This window comes from Lates calcarifer, linkage group LG16_LG22 (genome assembly GCF_001640805.2).
Source record: "Lates calcarifer isolate ASB-BC8 linkage group LG16_LG22, TLL_Latcal_v3, whole genome shotgun sequence".
Taxonomy (NCBI): domain Eukaryota; kingdom Metazoa; phylum Chordata; class Actinopteri; family Centropomidae; genus Lates; species Lates calcarifer.
This window is the reverse complement of record NC_066848.1, coordinates 12,271,763-12,291,537: the sequence shown is the minus strand read 5'-3', so window position 1 is coordinate 12,291,537 and position 19,775 is coordinate 12,271,763. Positions and strand designations below refer to the sequence as shown.

The window sequence follows — 19,775 nt, the reverse complement described above, 5'->3', positions numbered from 1 at the left end:
ACACCCCTCCCTTTCTCTAATTCTCTAATATAGTAACAGATTTAACAGTGAAGAAATACACCACCAGCAGTGTAATGAACAATGCTTGAAAAGCCTTTGGCTTCCTTTCGGTTCCATTAATGTCAGTCAGTTAAAAATCCATCGTCCAACGTGTTAGCAATAAAAGCCGATGGTTTTACTGGGAAATGTGCACATGCATGTCAGGGTGCTTCATCGTGAGTGTGTGTGTGTTTGTGTGTTTGTGTGTTTGTACATGTGTGTGTAAGCATGCTCTGAATCTACATTGCATGTCATGTATGTTGTGAAAGAAAAATTGCATGTTCTCTCCATGCTCTCATCAAGTTGATGTAGCGTTACAGCCCTAAATCAACCATGGCACAAGAACACTGTCTTGCCATTAGTATTAGCAATTTCCATTGCACAGCTCATCGTCAAGTAAATTGATGCAAGAGAGAGACACTCACGCTGACAAACACACACGCACACACATACACGTGCAGACTAAAAATAGCAGCTACCTTACCTTTCTGTACACTATCATGTTGGGGGACTCATCCGCTACCCCGTTGGTCCCCTGCCCACCGCTGTTGGTCTGTGCCATGATCCAGTAAGTAAATCTGCCACAGGAAATGTCAGGTGCTCCTGTTGTGGACAGAATGGATATTTTGGTCCATCAGAAGAACAATGGAGCTTGAACGTGACTTGCCCTTACCTTGCCAAGAAGAGAACAATTTACATAACTTCTTGTGGCCTGGATCACCTTTCAACATATTTGACATTTCCACATGGAACAGATGTGCAGAGCTCCTGTTTGGCTACACGTGTTCACATTTCACAAGGTCTTGACAAGGACATTTTTTTTTTAAAGAAAGGGGGCTGATTTTGAACAAGGTATGGTTACAGGTACAGTGTGAATTCCCAGTGAATTGGGCAAAAGTTCTAAAAGCAATGATTGGCTCCATGTAGGACAACAATCACTCTTTTCTCTGAATGATTCACTATGCACAAAAATCAGTGTCTGAAACTGTGATAACCTTTTCCTGTTTGTTGACATCAGAGGATTGAGCAGCGATCCTCACCTCCTACATGGCACCTACTATAGATGCATTCTAAGGGAGCCTGTCAACGGTAAATGCAGTAAAACAACACACCGTCCCTGGAGGAGGTAGGCTACTCTACAATGCAGCTTAGATACATCTATTCGGGCAGAGCAGCCACAGCCAAAACGTGCAAGACTGTGCAAATTGAACAGATATCGTATGCACGTTACAGATTCATGATTATTTCTTAACGACACCCACACGACATCCTTGGGAGGTTTAGTCTGCAACACTAAATAGCCTATAGCATGCAAACAGCGAAGTCATGTAACCTGCTCTTAACATGAGGCCGTTAGCTGTACTATACTGTGTTTTCTTACCACAAGCTACTGGCCGTTTCAGCACCTTGGAGAGCTACTGCAAAACGTTCGCGCCCGTTATCGTCCCTCTTCTTAATCACGAATAGCGCGTAAACACACAGACAACACAGCGACATCGGTCACCGGAGGAGGAGGAGGAGGAGGAGAAGGGGAGAGGGAGAGAGGGGAGGGGAGAGAAGCAGAGGGGGCTTACCTGAAAAAACGCGCAGCCCGCTATAGGACTCCTGAATCCGTGCAGAGGTGGAAGCCTGGTCCTTCGCGTTCAGCGTGTCAACTGGCAGACATAGGAATGCGAGGATTATTCATTGGCAGCGCGAAGAGGCAGACATTCGGCGGACACTTGGTGTAGTACAGCGGCTCTCTCCGTCTCTATCTCTTTCCTCTTCTCCAAACGATGCTCAGGAGCACGGGCGCGCCACCTCCGAGCGCCGCGAACGCGCATCGATCCATGACCAATCGCGTGTGAGGAATAAATTACAACCCGTTTTGGAGACATACAGCTATTTTTCCATCTCAAATTGTGCTGTCATGCACTGCAGTGATATGCTGGTTCTGAAAGCCGCATGACCCAAGATAGACGAGACTTGCAGTCTATTAATATTTTAACAAATGCAATTTTTACCAAAGGTCAAGGGATAAAATATAGCACGGATTTCATTTTTCATTTTTCTGAACCAGGAGGAGAAACTGTTGAAAATGTACCCTATAATACAGTGCTGTTGGGATAGTGCACAACAAAGTACATTTACTCAAATACTATACCTACAAAAAAGGTACTTGCACGTTACTACATGCTGCTCTATATCTCTACCCCACATAAAAACACAATGCTGTGCATGAATCAAACCACCATATATCAAAATGCTACAAAGTAATAACAGTCTAATAGTATTTTATAATTTAATAGTGAGGTCAGTGTTAGTACTTAGTAACTTTAAGTAGGCCTACATTTAGCTGATGATACTTACTAACTTTAAGGTGAAATTTTAAATGCATTACTTTTACTTGCAATAGAGTGTTTTTTATATTGTGGTTTTGCTGCTTTTCAACCAAAGATCTTTAATATATAATTCATGTAACATAAATGTGATATTACTTTAAACCTTAAACACAAATACAGGCCACTCCCAGATCTTCTCTGAGTCCAGACTCTTCAAATTATGTATAAATGGACACAGTCGTTGTGCTTCATGACAGTCAAGAAGTGCCAGCCTCCAGACAGAGTAGTAACACAGAGGAGGAATTCTTATTATACAGCATGAGCATGTGGTTTAAAACTGCATGTCCCCCACACTATAGTTGAGATCACTTTTACATGTGTCTTAACTAGGTTTCAGTTTCAACTCGAAATAATCTGAACATTATAATCAACATTAATCCTGAGGCACAGTCACTGTATTTTACTCAAATTCAGCGTTTGTACAGAAAACTCCATGAAACTGTGTCAAACGCTGACTGCAAATGATGGAAAATGTTATAAATCATCTATGAGTGTCTGTGATTCACTGCAGGTCTGCAGAGATAAATGAATAAATAGAGAAACTCTTAATTTGCTGCAATCTGTGTGCAGCAGTCCACGCATGAATGATGACAGATGTGTCCTTTCTCATTATGTACTGTATGTGCCTGTATGTTTCCTGTCCCCTTTGCTCTCTCAGGACTTAAGCTCTCTGCAAGATGGAGTTAGTTACTTAGTTTCCCTGTGAGCTGCAACGTAAGAATTACAATAATGTATGACATGGATCGTGCATGTGTTTAGAACTATTTTGTAAGGAAGCAGGGGCTGTGTTGTCTGCAATGATGAGCTAATCACTCTGACATTAAGATTCACACAGGGTTCAGATCTTTGGTCACTATTATTTAACCCATAATGAGCCACTTTTAGTCCTCATCCTGTAATCCTGCAAACTTACTTCACTGATGTAACTGGACGAAAAGACTAAAGGTGGAATTAAAATGTTGGTGTCATAATGGATTATGGATTCAGAAATGAGACATTTCATGTCCATAGAAGATATGGAGAAACTGATTCATGCCTTTATTTCAGAAGGATGTCAAGAACTATTCGTACATCTTTATACTGGCTTCCAGGTAATTATAGGACAGATTTTAGTGCCATGCTTAGTTCATAAATCACTGGCTCAGGGCAAAAATACATCTTTGATGTGTTCCAATAATATAAACTCAATAGCCCTTAGATCTTCAGGATGCAGTCAGCTAGAAGTGCCTCAAGTCAAAACCAAACACTATGTCGGATTTAGCTAGATCCTGCATATATATATATATATTTATAATATATATATATATATATATACTTTATTAAACATACCATTGTCATTGTTCTGTACTGTTACTGTACTATAACTTAAATACTTAAATCAAATATAAAATAACTTAAATTTAACCTAAATTTTGCATTTGAGTTACTTAATTTAATTCTATTTAAGTACATTTTACCATCCTTTTTATCCTGTCTTTAACTGTGGTTTTAGTTGCTATGGTGGAACAGTATAATACAAATACCTTGCCATGCCTTGTTTTTATATATCAGTATTTCATGCTCATGGTGCCATCTATCCTTCTTCCCTCACCCTGGCCTCTAAAATGCTCCCCTGTGTATAGAAGAAAACTGAAAGCCATTAAACACGAGGAATAACATTTTTCTCACAGCAATGTTAGGTCAAGTTATTCAATATTTTTCACCCTTTCAATAGCAATACAGTGATTGGCCAGGGTTGTAGCCTATACAGATTTGCAAGGAAAGCTTTATTTTTAATGCGTCCTTGTTATTTATAATGTCTCACTTTAATAGTGAAAATGTAATAGCTTTGCAGAAATATGTCAGAATCAACTGTAATACACAGATGTAAATGTTATTGGGGGGTTGAGTAAATTTCTGTGATAGTAGCTACACCATGTGACTGGCATACGTAACACAAATAGGCACAGAGGTGCACTATCAATTACTGTTTGGATGTAATGGCCTACAATATGGCATCACAGCTTGTTTGACCGCGGTTCCTGTGGCCTGTTCTTTTACAGGTTTGTTTAATATATTTACTATATTTATTGTTAAATATACTAAGTTCTTGACGGGATGGGCTGTAGCCGTTTATTTGTATGAACGGTCCCTTTAAGTGGCTTTACTGAAAACTCAAAGTCCCATAGTGCACCGGTCTATTCTTCGTCGTCAAACAAAAACGCGGAAACAAAAGAAATAATCAGTTTGTCAAAACAAACAACACCGAGTCGGCATAAAGTGAGCGTAGTTGTAGCTGACAGCTGTCGAAGTTCACACCTTACTTTCGCTTCCCCTATCTGAACGACTTGCCATGGCTTTGAAAAGAATACAAAAGGTAATACTATTCGTCTTTTCTTAATGTATTTGATGTACAGAAAAGGTTGGAGCGATACGGAAACGTCGCTTTAACGTTAGCCAGTCAATCACGTAATAGCATCTGTTTGCTAACTTAACGTGGTTGATTATTGTACCAACGTTTTGTAAATTATATAAGGTCAGGTGATAAATCGCTACACAGCTTTTACTACCAGCAAGTCTGATATTTGTGCCAGTGGCGATGACATTAACATTAAAGCCAGTTAGCAAAGCAGTTAAAGTTAAATAAGCTAACCTCGCAGCCAGCTAAAGTTGGCCTAGCAAACGAGCAATGTGAAAGCACTTTTAAGTTGTGTTTCTGGCTGATAAGTATACGGGCTCCGTATATTTTTTCCCCCAGAAGTTTATATTAGTCGTTCGCTAATGTTAATTTACAGATTAACTATCTGTAATTTTGTATTGTAATTGTAAAAGTATTATGCCTTTAAAGCCATGCACCACAGCGGGGCGGAAGCTGTCAAACACTTATGTTCTTGTTTATTTGTACAGGAGTTAAATGATCTACGGAAAGATCCTCCAGCTTCATGTTCAGCTGGACCTGTAGGGGAGGACCGTAAGTATAAGAGTATATCATATCATGACATGTAATCTGTCGTTGTTATCAGTACTCCTGTGCTTTGGGGACTGTGTTGCAATGTAACTGATTTATGTGTATAAAGTCCTGATACTAAACAACGTTCTCACAGATTGTTTCTTTATCTTTGTTTCCTTTAGTGTTTCACTGGCAAGCCACCATCATAGGACCGGTGAGCCTTTTCTGGATTAGTTTCCTGGATTTTTTAAAAAACCAAGCTGCTTCTGGATCTCTAGACAATAGTGTTTTATGTTGTCTTTACAGCACTTTCTATTCTGTATGGAGAGCACAGACTGGCACACTCTATCCCTATGTTATTCACTGAAGCCTGTGTCATTATTGAGACAACAGGGAGAGGAGAAATACCATAATATCTTAATTTGAATAAAGGACATCTTAAACAAATGAAAGGGAAATAATAATCAAAATTAGGGTTGTTGTTTCACTGGAAATAATATTTTATCCTATAAGGATACAGCAATAGACAATTTAACAATGATTTACTCCTCTGTTTCAGAATGACAGTCCATATCATGGAGGAGCATTCTTCCTTTCTGTCCATTTCCCCACTGACTATCCCTTTAAACCACCAAAGGTAAGATTATTTATCTTAAACAGATTCTATCTCAGATGGATTAGCTCAGAAAGCCACCTTATTATAACAGGTAATTTTCACTATTTTCTTACATTTTCTAGAACAAACAATTGGAAGCCACCTTCAGAATCCACTTTGTAAAATAGGTTATTTTACCTGTGCTCTTGGTTGTTATTTCCGTAGGTTGCCTTTACAACGAAAATCTACCACCCAAACATAAATGGCAATGGTAGCATCTGCCTTGACATCCTGAGGTCACAGTGGTCACCTGCACTTACGGTGTCAAAAGGTAACTAACATCTGCATTTTTCCTGTGAAGTACAGTATAGTCCATTACAGCAGCACTGCGTATGAACTTGTTTGTATCTGAGGTTTAATTTGAAGTCACACAGAAATAGAGATTTTTTTAGTGTAATCTGACACACTACAGGGTAAATTCGGATGTAGGGTCAAAACATAACATGGACAGGAAATGTGAAGATTGGGTGTGTTTAGTCTATAGCAAATACAGTGAGGCAGGTTAAGCCTGTTTGTTGTGGCAATCACTCTGCTGTCACCAAGTCTGGATTCTTCCAAATGAATGATTTCCAGCCTCTAGGAAAACAGGATTTTTAGGGTTGATTATCCAAAAATATACCTCTGAACCCTATGTGCTTTTGTCATTTTGAAAACTGTGAAATTGCAGGTTTTGTGCTGTGCAATTGAAGTAGCAAAAGTAGGGGCTGTTCAAATATCTGTAATGAAAGTAATGGCTAAAACTACACTTTTTTCAAGGACCTAAACTAAGAAACCTTTATATGATGGTGCATGAAATCAGTGTCCATTGTCCATTTGGATATGGATATGGAGATTGAGCCAAGAAGTTGAAAAAAGTCATCTTTTATTTAATTGACACCTATGTTCATACTGATTTTTGCTCTTTTTTCCAGTTTTATTATCCATATGCTCTTTGCTATGTGACCCAAATCCAGATGATCCGCTTGTCCCAGAAATTGCACACCTGTACAAATCGGACAGACAAAAGTGAGTATGATAGCCAAAGACACAACATATGTAAAAACTGAAATCAGTCAGCTATCCCCCAGAAAACATTTCTAATTTTCTGTTCTCTCTAGGTACAACAGAGTAGCCAGAGAATGGACTCAGAGGTATGCAATGTGAAGGACTGAAGTTTCAGCAACAATGACGCATCCTTGAACACCTCAAAGTATGACAGTACTGTTTCAACTGCTCATCCACACTGGTTCTAGCTGAGGTGTTTTATACGCTTGAAGCACTTTCTCTACTCAGATTTTACTTGACTTAACTGTTTTTACTGTTTATTTTATTCTTCCCTTAAATTGGCATTATTATTATTATTATCAGTGGTGAAATGGCCTGATTGTATTTTTCTTTTAAGAGATTTATATTGTACAAGACTGTACTGAATTTATTTTGCATTGTTTTGCATTAAAAGCATACTCAAAATTTAATTGTAATTTGTGTCTTTGCAATACACAAGCAAACTGATCAAACTGCAAACTGATAACCTCTATAAACCAACAAATCCAGTTTGTTATTCACATGACCACTAGGTGGTAGCCTTTACTTTTTACTGCCCAATCCATTTACATAAGGCAGTTTCTCTCCTGGACAACTTAATTTTCATATTTGTGTTACATTCAATTTAGGTCCATTTGCTAAATGGTTATTCATGTGGATAGTGGCTATTACTGTGTCTTGTTATGGTAATGAAATGAAAATGAGAAGAGATGTTCTGTCCACTGAAATTAAACCACCTGTTATCACCACCTCAGCTGGTTTCAGCACAGTTACTGTACACCCAGCAAAGCCAGTGTACACACATTAATTGGACAGCTCTCATAACTCCTTTAGAAGTGTTAATGATTAAATGCAAGCACACTCCTCCAATTGATAATTAATGCTTAGATGAGCATACACATATTTAATCCCTGGAGTGCTGTGGTGATATGATGTAATCTGACTACTGCGTTGGGTGAGCACCTTTCTTTTTCTACTCGTAACACAAATCTTGGCTCTTAGTTTTTCAACTCACCAGAAGAAAAACATGGTTGGGGATTCCTTATCACTGACATGAAACATTTTAGATAATGAGGTGACTGCCTTCACCCTGAAAAATTTACTAGCATGATTAGGTGTTGGGTCCATATGTCAAAGCTGAGCTCAGTTTTCAGGTAAAGCTGATCTCATTTTCTGGGAATGCTGTCAATGTTTTTGTCAAGATTAAAATAATAAAAGTGTTACGGCCTGTTGCTTTGAATAAAAAACAAAGAAAATTAGAAATATAAGACATAAGCACAATGCTAGACAGTGTGTGTGTATATATATACATACATATATATATGTTACATAGAAATGTAAAGGAGACATTTGGCTATACATTTTACATTGACAACACAATGGGTCTTCTCCATGATGACAGAGGTTTGTATTCAGTGAAGAGGGGAAGCAGAGGAATTCTGTTGTTTGTTGTTGCTCTGTATGGGCTCATGTTCTTTCCTCTGTATTACACCTGAGCTGGTTTTTGATGGTCACTGGCTCATGGTCAATAACTTGTCTCAGGTCAAAGACCATGTCCTGTATTTTGGTGACATTTAGAATGAAGTAGTTGCTGTCATATCTCTTGATGAAGGTGTCCATGCCATTGCGGTACACTGAAAGGTCCGTGTTTTTGTGGAGAAAGCTCAGAATCGCAGTATCATCGAAGAACAATGCAAGTTTTAACTTCAAATGAGCAATAAGTAGACTGAGAGCGAGAGAGAGCCGTGGTCCTGCAGCTCTATGGTTACTTTGTTAAGAAGACTCCGGTTTTCACTGTAAGGTTGTGGATGTGGGGGTCATCTTAAGTTTGAGATTCACACCAAACTTTATTTGTTCATTTAAATGTGAAGAATAACAACAGGAAGGGTAAAACATCACTAACCACTGGCCTGGCAGGTTCCAAGTGTTCTGCATGACATATCACAAATGCTGCAAAAATATTAGTGAAAGAATACAAAATGTGGATCATTACCAACAGACACAAGTTAAACTGGAACCTTTAAAATTTAAGAGATGGAAAACCTCATTTAATAAGGCCATATATCACTGGAAACATCATTTCCTGGCGAATTACATTTCTACAGGGACTTGCAAACATACTATTGTAAACATCCCTGTCCTCAGTGACCTATATCATACATCTCGGTTTTGTATTACTTTATACATCATCTTTGTTTTTTTTTGTGGCGCTTTTTGAGTCTGTTGTACTTCATGTAGGCTTGCTTGCACATTGTTTTGGTTTCTCCTTTCCTGTATTGCTTCCTTTCTCCACTCGCAGGATGTGTAGTGTTTCCTCTTTAAACCAATAAATTGGTTACATGGGGTGTTATTATAAACTGCCAGCCAGACTAAAAAAATGGCGGAGAAATATAAATGTATGTTAAAGTCAAGCCTGTCAGTCATTTATGGTTATTTCATTTTCATATCTCGTGGTATTATATTGACTTGTAGTATAATTTTCAGCTCATAATAACTACGATTTCGTTTTCTGTAATTGGTTATGCTCCCTCAACTGTTTCCCACAAATGAGACATAAAAGTTGTGCGCTTCCATACTGTAACACAAATTGAATGCAGTGAAGTTTCTCACAAATACTAAAGTTTTGGAGACTTCATAGGAATCCAGGGGGAGGTAGATGCTCAAAAAAGTGTTTCTGGGAGGAGTCCCGCTTTTTTTCTTCTCCTTCTTCTTCTGCAGGATGACACGTGAAACTTTCCCGAGAAGTTGGTTGGTATGTTTGCAGTGTGCTGCGCGGCGCTCCGTTAACTCGGGAGACAACCTATAGCGAGTGGACCAGTGAGCTCCTGCCTATTTTTAGAAATCTGCCCAATGGGGGAAAACGAAGGGGCTTGAAGAAACTGCAGAGGAAGGTCTCGACAGCGCTGCAATGAGCTCGCACAACGCCGCGAAGTGACGGAATTAAGAAAAAAAAAGTTTACAAAAGTTCAACGCTTCGCTTCGGTTCAACTCAACTTTGAGTAAAAACACAGTGGCCCCCGGAGAAGTTGCTGCGCAGCACCAATGGCTGCCCAGTGCGACACTTTAAGCGGATACTTGCAGCAGTCGGACCAGGGCTCCAACAGCGAGCGCAGCACCGACTCTCCTCTCCCGGGATCAGAGGAGGACCTGAGCGGACCACATCCGCTGCCTGATCCGGAGTGGACTGAGGAGAGGTTTCGGGTGGACCGTAAGAAGTTGGAAGTCATGTTATTAGGTAACAAAAAAATATTTACGTGCAACATTAGTGATACCCTGTAGTATTTTCACGCGTTTTTAAAACTTCCATCCTGTCCACGTTTCATCTAATTGTTGCTCGTCGTTGTTTTGCGACAAGCTGCACACTCCAGCAGCCCTCTGACGGCCCTTTGTTTATTTTGGACGTATAAATTCACACTTTGAGCGCATAATTACTGCTTTGGGTAACTGTAAATTTTGGGACTCACTGGAGGCACGGTCAGGGGACGTGAGCGTGTCACGTGCGTGATCCGGAACTAATCAATTAGGGCAATTAAGCCAGTCAATTTGGGGCTTCAGTTAGTGTCATCACCTCATAAAGCAAAGAAAATGCTGTGTTGCCCTCAGAAGAAAGCTGTGAGCTTACAGTTGTATGGGCGTGCAGATTGTTTAAGACCAAAGTTTAAACGGAATTAGCTGAGGAGGGTCAAATACATGAGAGAGGGTTAACCATCAATGACCCGTCCTGTTGTGCCTGTGGAGGTAGTAACATGCCCCGACCACAAGCTGTCGCTACGCAGACTGTCATGGCGTCCATTTGTTTGTAGACTAAACTGAAATTGACCCGAGCATGCAGTTCACTTACTTCTCATTAAAACATTTGCATACAGAAACAACTGATGCAACAGCCTTGGCTGGCTTTAACACAACTGTTGGTGTACAAGCACAGTAGCAACAGCTTTCATTAGAGAAATATATCAGTTATAATTTCATCACTGTCACTGATGCATTCAGCCTCAAAACTCAATACTAGATTACTTAAGAAGACATCTGTCTGTCGTACAGTGTCATTTTTTTCTGTATGTTTTCTTTTGGTTGAGGGAATTGATTCAGTGTGTGTGATCTGTCCTCTAATGACGTGCAAGGGACAGTGAACAGTTAAACAAGCGATGACAGGCTCGTAAAGAGAGGCCAGGCCAGTCTCCCTCGAGAGGTCCCTGGAAACTCAGAGGTTGAGGTCATTTATCACACATTTCAAAACACAAGAGTGGGATATTATAGCATTAGGTAAGTCAGCTGGATTCTTTTATCAGTTTTACAGGAAGACAGTAAGTCAAAGCTGGGAAGCAGCCAAACAGGACCGTAGGTGGAACAATAACACTTATACTCTTACTGTAATGAAAACATGCATCACATTAACCGTGTCCACATTGCTGATGAGTATAGCTTTACATTTTTATCACTGTAACAAGGTGAAAGCTGCTCGTCCGTTGTGATTTCTAACTTGAGTAATCCTGAGTGAGCAGCTGGTCTTGAAGTTTATGCTTCATCCTATACACATACATACACACACACACACACATAGTTCCCCTTGAGAATGTCCTGGTTGCTGCCTCGCTCCTCGGTACATTCCTCAAAGCTCCATGTCATCCCAAACTCTTCCAGGAAAACAACTTAACCAGAGGCCGGCCCTAAATCCGAGTGTCCCGGACATACCATGCGCCACGTCACGCAGTGTGTCTAAATGTGTCTGTTTGTGCGTCTGTATATGTTATGTGTGATCTATCCACTTTGTTAGTTTGGTCTTGTATCCCTGCCAGTGTCTTGTTTCCCAATCGCTACCTCATGACATCATGGCTGACACTGCTCATGTTGACATAGCTGCTGGGATGTAGAATAGGAGTAACTGCTGTGTTCCACTGTCTCTTGGTCTCTCTGGTCAAGTTGTAGGTTCAGGTTTAAATACCATATTATCTCAACTGTGAAACTGCTTTAACCTTTGATCTCCAACCTTCAGGAAGAATTCCACATGTGTGGTTGCATCATATCTAGCTTGGCTATCTCTTAGTAGAAATTACCCAGTCTAAGCATCTGATGTTTTTTGCACACGATGCATTAATAACTACAAAAAGCTACAGCTGTGGTCTAGATTTATTTCAAGTCACTGGCTGGTTCAGAGATTCTCATCTCCTTTTTGTTTTGTAGCCGTAAGTGTAAATTCTGATCTGATAATAAATAACTCTTTTAGTCTCATCCAGTTGGGTCAGAGCTGTGTAACATCTGGCTGTGTTTTGACTGGAGAAGATGTAGATTTTGATGTGGTACATCATGTTCTGAAGGTCTGAATGTGGACTATCATGAAATCATTTTATGGGAACTCCGGTATATTTTTACTCAGTGTTTTATTGTCTGTGACGGTATCTCTGGCTTCTTCCTTTTGGAAAATAAAGTGGGCTTGACCCTCGGCAAAGAGCCACAGGTCGACTCATGCTGCGATCACTTCCCAAACAACAATACCTCAGCATCTTTTATTTGCTAGATTCAGGTAACATGTCTGCATATTCCTTTGTTATTGTCACCACCCAGTTCTGAATTGTTAAATATCAAAGGTGTTAGGACTACATCAGTTTTATAGTTTGAATCTCTGGAAGTGCTCTGCTTGTGCTCTGCACAACATACACAGCCACCCTTTTTATGAATTAGTCACTGACTGTTCTTTAAGGAAGCTGCCGTGCATTACACTGTGCTTGTGTACAGTATGGCTGAACATTCACTGACTCTTTTGCAAATGGATAACACATTCCTGCACTACGCAATCATTAGTGTTTTTTAAGTAAAAGACAGAGACATTAATTTTTTTTTTCAAATTTTGGACAAAATGTGAACTGATAAACACAAAAATCAATAAACTGTGCTCAAAATAGTATTAAATAACAATAATATGAAGACAAAATAGCTTATTACATTTAAATTGAGTGTGCAGCTAATGACCGCTTTCATTATCAAAACTAATATTAATCTGCCAACAGTTTCTTGATCGTTTCTTCTATAAGAAGCCACAAAATAGTGAAAAATGTGCAGTAAATTTACCTGGAGCCTAAGGTGACATCCTTGTCTGACACACAGTCCTAAACCCAAAGAAGTTTATAATATTATAAACAGGACAAGGACAGAAAGTCCTCACATTGGAGAAGCTGAAGTCACAGAATATTTGTCATATAAGAAAAGACATTTACCATTTAATTTGTTATCAGAATGATCACTGAGATTTTTTTCTGTCAATTAACTAATTCATTAACGGGCTAATCGTTGCAGATCTACTTTAAAACCGATAACCGTAAAATAGTTACCACAGCATGAAGGTATGCAAGGACTAAAATGATGTTATGGGTTTGTTTCATGGATTCAGTTTAATTGCTGCAGCTCAATTTCAGTTGCGTCCAGTACACAGTATGATAATTAAGCTGTATGATCAGATTCTTCTATTTGGTGTCCAGTGTATTTAATTCATGATTGATTGATCAGTGCCTGAATGCTTAGATCAATCACCTTTGCTCCTCTGTCTCAGTGTTGACATTGTTTATATAAGGAGCTAGCTAATTGGTATGACTAGGAATGATGGTGTGATGCAGCAGACGTTAGCTCAGACAAATGAGCCTGACACTCGTGTTTCTGCCAGATGACCTGCTTCTGTCATGGACATCTTGGCTGAGAGTTTGGTCAGTTCAACTTTTACACTGGATTACAGAGGCAACCCGACGACTATGGCAATTAGAGTCGTTGCTCAACAGATTATGTGTTCATTGATTTTATGTGGTGTGTTGTCTCGTAGAGGAGCTGTGTAATTGCTGTGAAATCACGGTGCTCCCAGTTTCTCCCTCAGGGTGCAAGATGCAATCTTTTGAAAGGTTTTCAGGAAGTTGTCACAGCTTCACCAATGGAACTGAGTCCTAAAATACCACAGCAAAGGACATATAGCAGAAGACAGATAATACGTGAATTGAAAACTATGTTTATGGATACAATTTATACATATTGTATATGCATGTGTGTAAAATATTTTCCTGTCTGAAATAGTTAGGAATAACTTATATTATACACTGATGCATTAATCTCAAAGTGTCTTTGTACTATTTTATCAATTTTGATCTATTATTTGATTTACTTCTCCGAGCAGTGTATTCACTAATTGATTGATTGATATGTTAGACTATCAGAGGTTTTAATGTATAGCCAGAAAAATCTATTCTCCTGTAACTTTGTTTACCTGAGTGTATCTGAAGTCTAGGGCTGTAATAGTGATTATATTGGCTGTTAATCAGGAATTTGAAGATGTTTTCCTAATAATAAACCTGCCTGTACAGGAAGTGGGTCAGAGTGGGACAGCTGGTGGAGAGACCTATAGTCAGGGGTTGCATAAATTTTGGGGAATAAAAATTACCCAGAAGTGCACTGTGCCCATTAAAAGATGTCAGTGACTCACCAGCATTTCTCCACACTGAAGCAAAATCCCAGCGTACACACTTTAAAACTACCCTTTATTTGAATCAACCGTATTTTACTCCCCCGTCCTGGCACAGTCTGCGTCAGGAGAAAATGGAAATTATTAACTGTTAAGCAATTACAAATTTACTGTCTCTCACAGGGACGCAGGGTTCCTGGGCTTAGATCGGTAAATAGAGTGTAAAGTGACAACAAAATCTCACCCTGACAGCCATCTGGGTTTACTGTTGTACTGCTGGCACCCTAGAATAGAACTCCCAAGTTAATGGCTTGGAGACCTTGACACAGGCACGAAAAGCTTGAAAGATAATTTTATGTGTACAGGGAACCGTGTAAGAGAACTTTTGTGCCTTTTTTTTTTTTTTTTTTACATTCATTATGAAGTTAAGAGACTAGGGGTGAGTGTGGGAAAGAGGTAACATTTTCTCCAACCCTGATTATTCAAATTTAGTGTGTCTGCATGTGCAACAAGGTTTTCCATGGATCTTTACCAGTGCCCTCCACTGTGCATGGGTCAGTTTGAAGAGCTCTTGCTGTGGGTTTCCCTGCTCAGACTAGTAATGATGGGAGTTTAGTGGTGTGTGTGACTGTGCATAGCCTCCTGGTGGGGCCAGTGTGTGCACACATCGTAACAACATGTTTGCTGTGTAACTGCAACAACAACCTACAATTAGTCTAAGTGAATCATTTTCTTCATTGAACTAATTTGTTTTCCTGCTCCTAAACCACAGACTATTATTGGGAAGCTTTGTCTCAGACCAGAAAAACGGTTGCATATGGCAATGAGAAAGCACACGGTTTTCACAGGTATTTTCAGTATGTAGTGATGGTGTCAGTGTAATACTTCACCTAATATCCTCTGGGTAGAGGATGCTAATGCTAGAAGTTACTCTGAATAAGCATGGTGAAATATTTTTCTCACACACAACTTCATTTGTAGGCCACAGATTGTGCACAAAAGATGAATAGATTATTTTTGGAAGCCACTGGAAATGCTTCCTCTGAGAAGGGCCCTCTGGTGAAAAAGTGATTATTATATTTTTTTTCATACTTCTCTCTGTATTGTTTCGAAATGAATTTTCTGGCTTCTATGCCCACATAATGAGGGGAGTATGTGTGAGGGCCTCATCCTCCTCCTTCCTCCTGGGTGCTGAGTAAGACTCACAGACAGGAAGTGAGTGTCTTGTGGGGAATGTGCTGCAGGCTTTCTCCTCTCTCCCTCGTTCTCCCCCTCTATTGCTCCCTCTTGAGCATTCAAACACTGCTCTGTTGTTCCAGCTTCCATCAGATCCACTATGGAGCAGTTGGACTTTCCCGGGTCATTATCCATACGCTACAACACAATCCTGACTTTAACCTTCTAACCTAGCCAAGCCCAGGCAGAAATATTGCTGAACAGACTCTGATCAAACATCTGAAGCACTTGTGTTTTTGTACCTTGTTGTACTCAGTTTTTCAGCTAAAAAGTTGATAGTAAGGCTGCACAGTTAATTGTATACTGATTGATTGATGATGTATGATGAGGTCCATAACTGATCATTACATACAATATACTTATAGTTACTTTGATTTTCCATTAGAGTGCTATATGTCATGTAGTACCATCATATTTCACTAGTATAAAGTGAAAGTAAAGGTGGAAAAGCAGAAAAACCTTACACAGACCACCCTTTGGAAAAAATGAAGTAAAGAGTGGAAAAATATAGATAGAGCCAGCGCTACAGAGGAAAATCCTTCTCTCATGTTGCGATGTGAAAATCCTTCATTTCCTCAGATGTGGTTGTCATCTGTCGTTTGGACATATTGTGATTCTTAAACCAGATTCTGACTGGATTCCGTGCAAAGTGTGTGTTATAGCTGTAGCTGTGCCAAAGCAGCAGTTGGGCTTATTTTGTAGTCATGGACCACTTGAAGAGTAATTGCCACTGTCAGCAAAATAGAGATGCGTTTACCTACAGAGACATTCACTTCTGTCAGTTATGGGTTCTGCCTCATTTGCCTCATGCAGAGTTGAGTTGGATTGAACTTTTACCTGTGAAACAGTGAAATTCTTCAGTTGTCACTTTGATGGGAAGAGTAGGATTGACCTGTTGTTCAGGAAGTATTGAGAGTGTATATTCATGTTGATCTAATGTAATGCTGGATGAGCACTGGCTGCAGAGTAGGAGGGGTGCTGCATGGTTTACATTAGTGCAAGGGTGAGAATACGGGGAATATGTGTCGGATTAAAGAGGCGTATCATGTTCAACTTGAGGAATTCTGAAGTTAGCTTGCTAGCCATGCTAGCTCCTGCAGTTGATGCTTACTAATCCATGTTATGCTGTATTATTTCTAAACCTGCATTCTTTTTTGAGTAGTTGGTGTAAACTGAATAACATCTACAGGAAGACAGTACAGAGTGAATAGAAGTTCTTACCATTGCACCTTTTGAGAACCACCAAAATGCCAGCTTTTCCCAAAACGAGATGGTTAACATATGTCTATGCCAGTAAATGTTGTAGGAAATAAAATGATTTTGTCTGCTGAATGTTGAGCAGAATTATTTCCTAATTTGAATTTAAATAAATATATGTTTCTTATGTTGATAACATCTCCCTACCTGTTGCTGTGTATATAATGTTTTGCAGCCGTTAAACTGTAAGCAAACATGTCAGCACAAACAGTCTCTTATATAGATCCTTCAGTTGATTTAACTGTTGAATTCTACTCGTCATTTGGCTTTGCCCAGTTACCTCTTGCCACCTTCCCGCTCTCTCTCTCTCTCTCTCTCTTTCTCTCTCTCTCTCTCTCTCTCTCTCTCTCTCTCTCTCTCTTTCTTCCCTTCTCCTTCTCCTTTTTTCTCTCTCTTTCTTCCAGATTTTCCTGAAACATGCTGATACAATTAAACAATTCTATTCAGCTTTGCTTACGCGTTGAATTCCTTCATCCTGGGCATGATGAAGCTTTCAGGAGCTGTAATATAATTGAGCTCCAGTCCGTGGAAAAACCTGTAATTCATTACTCAAGAAAATAAAACCGAGAGTCCTGTTTCAACAGTCCGAGTGGAGCTGGAGTGCTGTGACCCATTTCTATGCTCCTGGAACTGTAAATGGGCTGAAATGAATACCTGTTTTTCTACGTCCCTCAAAGCTCTTTTTCTTCAACCCTTTTCAAAGTGCAGATTTACATTCTGTCTGGTTTGCGGTTGCTATTTTAGAAATGTTTCTTAGGTGGGGGGGGTGCAGCCCTGACTTATGCTGCACGCGTGCGCACTCACGACACACACATAAATGCAACAACACACGCATGCATGCCACCCAGCCCTTAACCACTCCCCCCCCAAAGAGCTTTCCGTGTTTATCTTTGGAGAACCTCAGGTTTTGGTTTGTTGTTCTCTCTCCTCATTCAACATCCAGTACAATCTGCCTTTTCTCCACTTGCCTTGATTGGAGAGAAAGCATTTTTATAAGAGTACGTTCTGGATCTGCTCCTGACTCTTGACAGAATATTCTTCACTTGAACAAAAGAGAGAGGGTGAGAAGAGAAGAAAAGGAAATCTCATTTTGCTCAAGTTAGTCCAAGAGTAGGCGTTAATAAAATAAATGAAATACATTCATTTCCACAGAGCTGTTCTGTTATGCATAAACTACTGTGATTGACATATCAGTGGAGATAACTCTGAGGTTAAGTAATCAAGTACGGTAATCAAGGAAAGAATTCCCATCAATAAAACCCTGTGCAGATTCCTCCTGTCTTTAACAGAAAGATGTACCGTGTTATGGTTGACATGCCGATGAATGTGAAATGTCAGTGATTTCCTAATAGTACAATGTAATGTTTACAGTGCACCTCTTGGCCTGTTAAGTGAGACTGACTCCCTATGCTCCGTGGGGGATCTAACAGTAGATACCAGGCACCAGGAATGCACAGTGTTGTATAATCACTTGGCAGCATGGGAGATGAAGGAAGAGATGATAACTCAAACATTTTACCAACAACGGCTTGATGCTAAATGTTTTGTTTCCTGAACTGGATGTTTCTGACGTAAAGATGTCTGTGTTAATGTGGAGTCGTAATGGACTTGGTGTTTATGGACATGGTGAAAACAGCTTAGGCCACAGAAGGTCACTGCAACTTTAAGTCTATTTCTAATTATTTCTAGCCGGTGTCATCTGCGTGACCCCTGGGTTCAGTTGGTTGTAGTTTCTCTGGCAGGCTTTTATTTTTGTCTGCCAGAAAAGAACATCTGGCACTTTGTGCATTTATTTGATAGCACAGTTGCTTGGCAACACTGCAGGAGTTGAGAGGAGCAGAGTACAGAGGTGACTTCTGCTCGGCACACATATACACTGACAGGTGTTCAGTTTTATTGGAATTCACTTCTTTACAAAAGTTAGAGAAGTGCTGCTGGTTTCAAAGCATCTAGTTATATTCCTTTAGATCTCAGTCCAGCTTCATTTAGTGACACCTGTAACCACTGGTGGTAGCAAGTGCATTTTAATACTAGGGTAAACACTTTGTGAGCTGCTGCCTTGTCAGAACTACAACATGAGAGCACCAGGTTTATTTTTATTTTTAGTGCAGCCAAATAAACTTGCAATTGTGATCTGCTTTTGTGCATACTACATACTGGATTACATGCTGCATTCTGGGATTCCCTTGTGCACTAGAAGGTAATTTGAATCCAGTAGGGAAATGGCGGACTACACCTTTAACAATGGAAACTACCATAAACAGAATGTAAATATGTTACTTATATATTGCGGAAGAAGTGTAAGTGATCCAAAATAGTGTTTGAATTCAAGAAAATCTCAAGGATTAAATCACTGCTTACTTTGTGCATAATTACAGAATAAGTAAAATAGCATTTGTAATGAGACCAGCTATCCTAGCTGGTGCCAAGATCAAAGATTTTGCACATTTGATCAGATTCCAAGTATCACATCTGTTTTAGCGGACAGACTACTTTCCAAGTAACTTAGACAGTGTAAAATAAATCTAACGAAACAGCTAATAGACAAATCATCTCACATGATAAATAAATATCACAACTGTTTCATCCCAAAAGCAGGATTTGTACTGTCACAAAATAGTAATAACCTCACAATTTTCTTTTAACGAAGATAAAGAAGTCTGTGTTGAAAGCTCAGTATGCTTCTCTGGCACATAAAGCAGCCGTTTCTGCTGTAGTTGTATACTTCCCCAGTCCTTACTTGGTGATTAGATAACACCGTTGTCTTGGAGAGGCAATTGAAGCGTTTCTCAGGCACTGGAGTCTTTTTGTTTAGAT

General features: G+C 39.6%; 3 protein-coding genes across 5 annotated transcripts in view; 2 read left to right on the top strand and 1 right to left on the bottom strand.

Moving 5' to 3' along the window:
* Positions 1 to 1,920, bottom strand: part of rgs7a (regulator of G protein signaling 7a) — a 45,932-nt gene extending 44,012 nt beyond the window's left edge. The window contains exons 1-2 of one of the 3 annotated variants that reach the window (XM_018696971.2): positions 1,614 to 1,920; positions 524 to 642 (exon numbers count right to left, since the gene is read on the bottom strand). In XM_018696971.2, the coding sequence (XP_018552487.1) occupies positions 524 to 601 (78 nt within the window). In that variant the 5' untranslated portion in view covers positions 602 to 642; positions 1,614 to 1,920. Of the gene's footprint in view, positions 1 to 523; positions 643 to 1,420; positions 1,529 to 1,613 lie in introns of those variants that run through there. The other 2 variants (XM_018696969.2, XM_018696970.1) reach the window with 2 other exon arrangements.
* A 2,680-nt stretch (positions 1,921 to 4,600) lies between these two features.
* On the top strand, positions 4,601 to 7,458 carry LOC108897366 (ubiquitin-conjugating enzyme E2 D4). The gene is made up of 7 exons (XM_018696946.2): positions 4,601 to 4,776; positions 5,307 to 5,370; positions 5,532 to 5,563; positions 5,909 to 5,986; positions 6,170 to 6,275; positions 6,916 to 7,009; positions 7,102 to 7,458. The coding sequence occupies exons 1-7, from the start codon at positions 4,753 to 4,755 to the stop codon at positions 7,145 to 7,147; spliced, it is 444 nt and encodes a 147-aa protein (XP_018552462.1). The 5' UTR covers positions 4,601 to 4,752; the 3' UTR covers positions 7,148 to 7,458.
* A 2,280-nt stretch (positions 7,459 to 9,738) lies between these two features.
* Positions 9,739 to 19,775, top strand: part of LOC108897364 (protein bicaudal C homolog 1) — a 54,478-nt gene continuing 44,441 nt past the window's right edge. The window contains exon 1 of the mRNA XM_018696944.2: positions 9,739 to 10,262. Coding sequence (XP_018552460.1) covers positions 10,070 to 10,262 — 193 coding nt within the window. The 5' untranslated portion in view covers positions 9,739 to 10,069. The remainder of the gene's footprint in view (positions 10,263 to 19,775) is intronic.

Bases quoted from the DNA above. Each gene is read 5' to 3' on its own strand.
- LOC108897366 (XM_018696946.2), top strand. From the start codon at position 4,753: ATGGCTTTGAAAAGAATACAAAAG. The intron at 5,371-5,531 runs GTAAGTATAAGA...TGTTTCCTTTAG, and splicing joins TGGACCTGTAGGGGAGGACC to TGTTTCACTGGCAAGCCACC. The intron at 5,987-6,169 runs GTAAGATTATTT...TTATTTCCGTAG, and splicing joins ATCCCTTTAAACCACCAAAG to GTTGCCTTTACAACGAAAAT.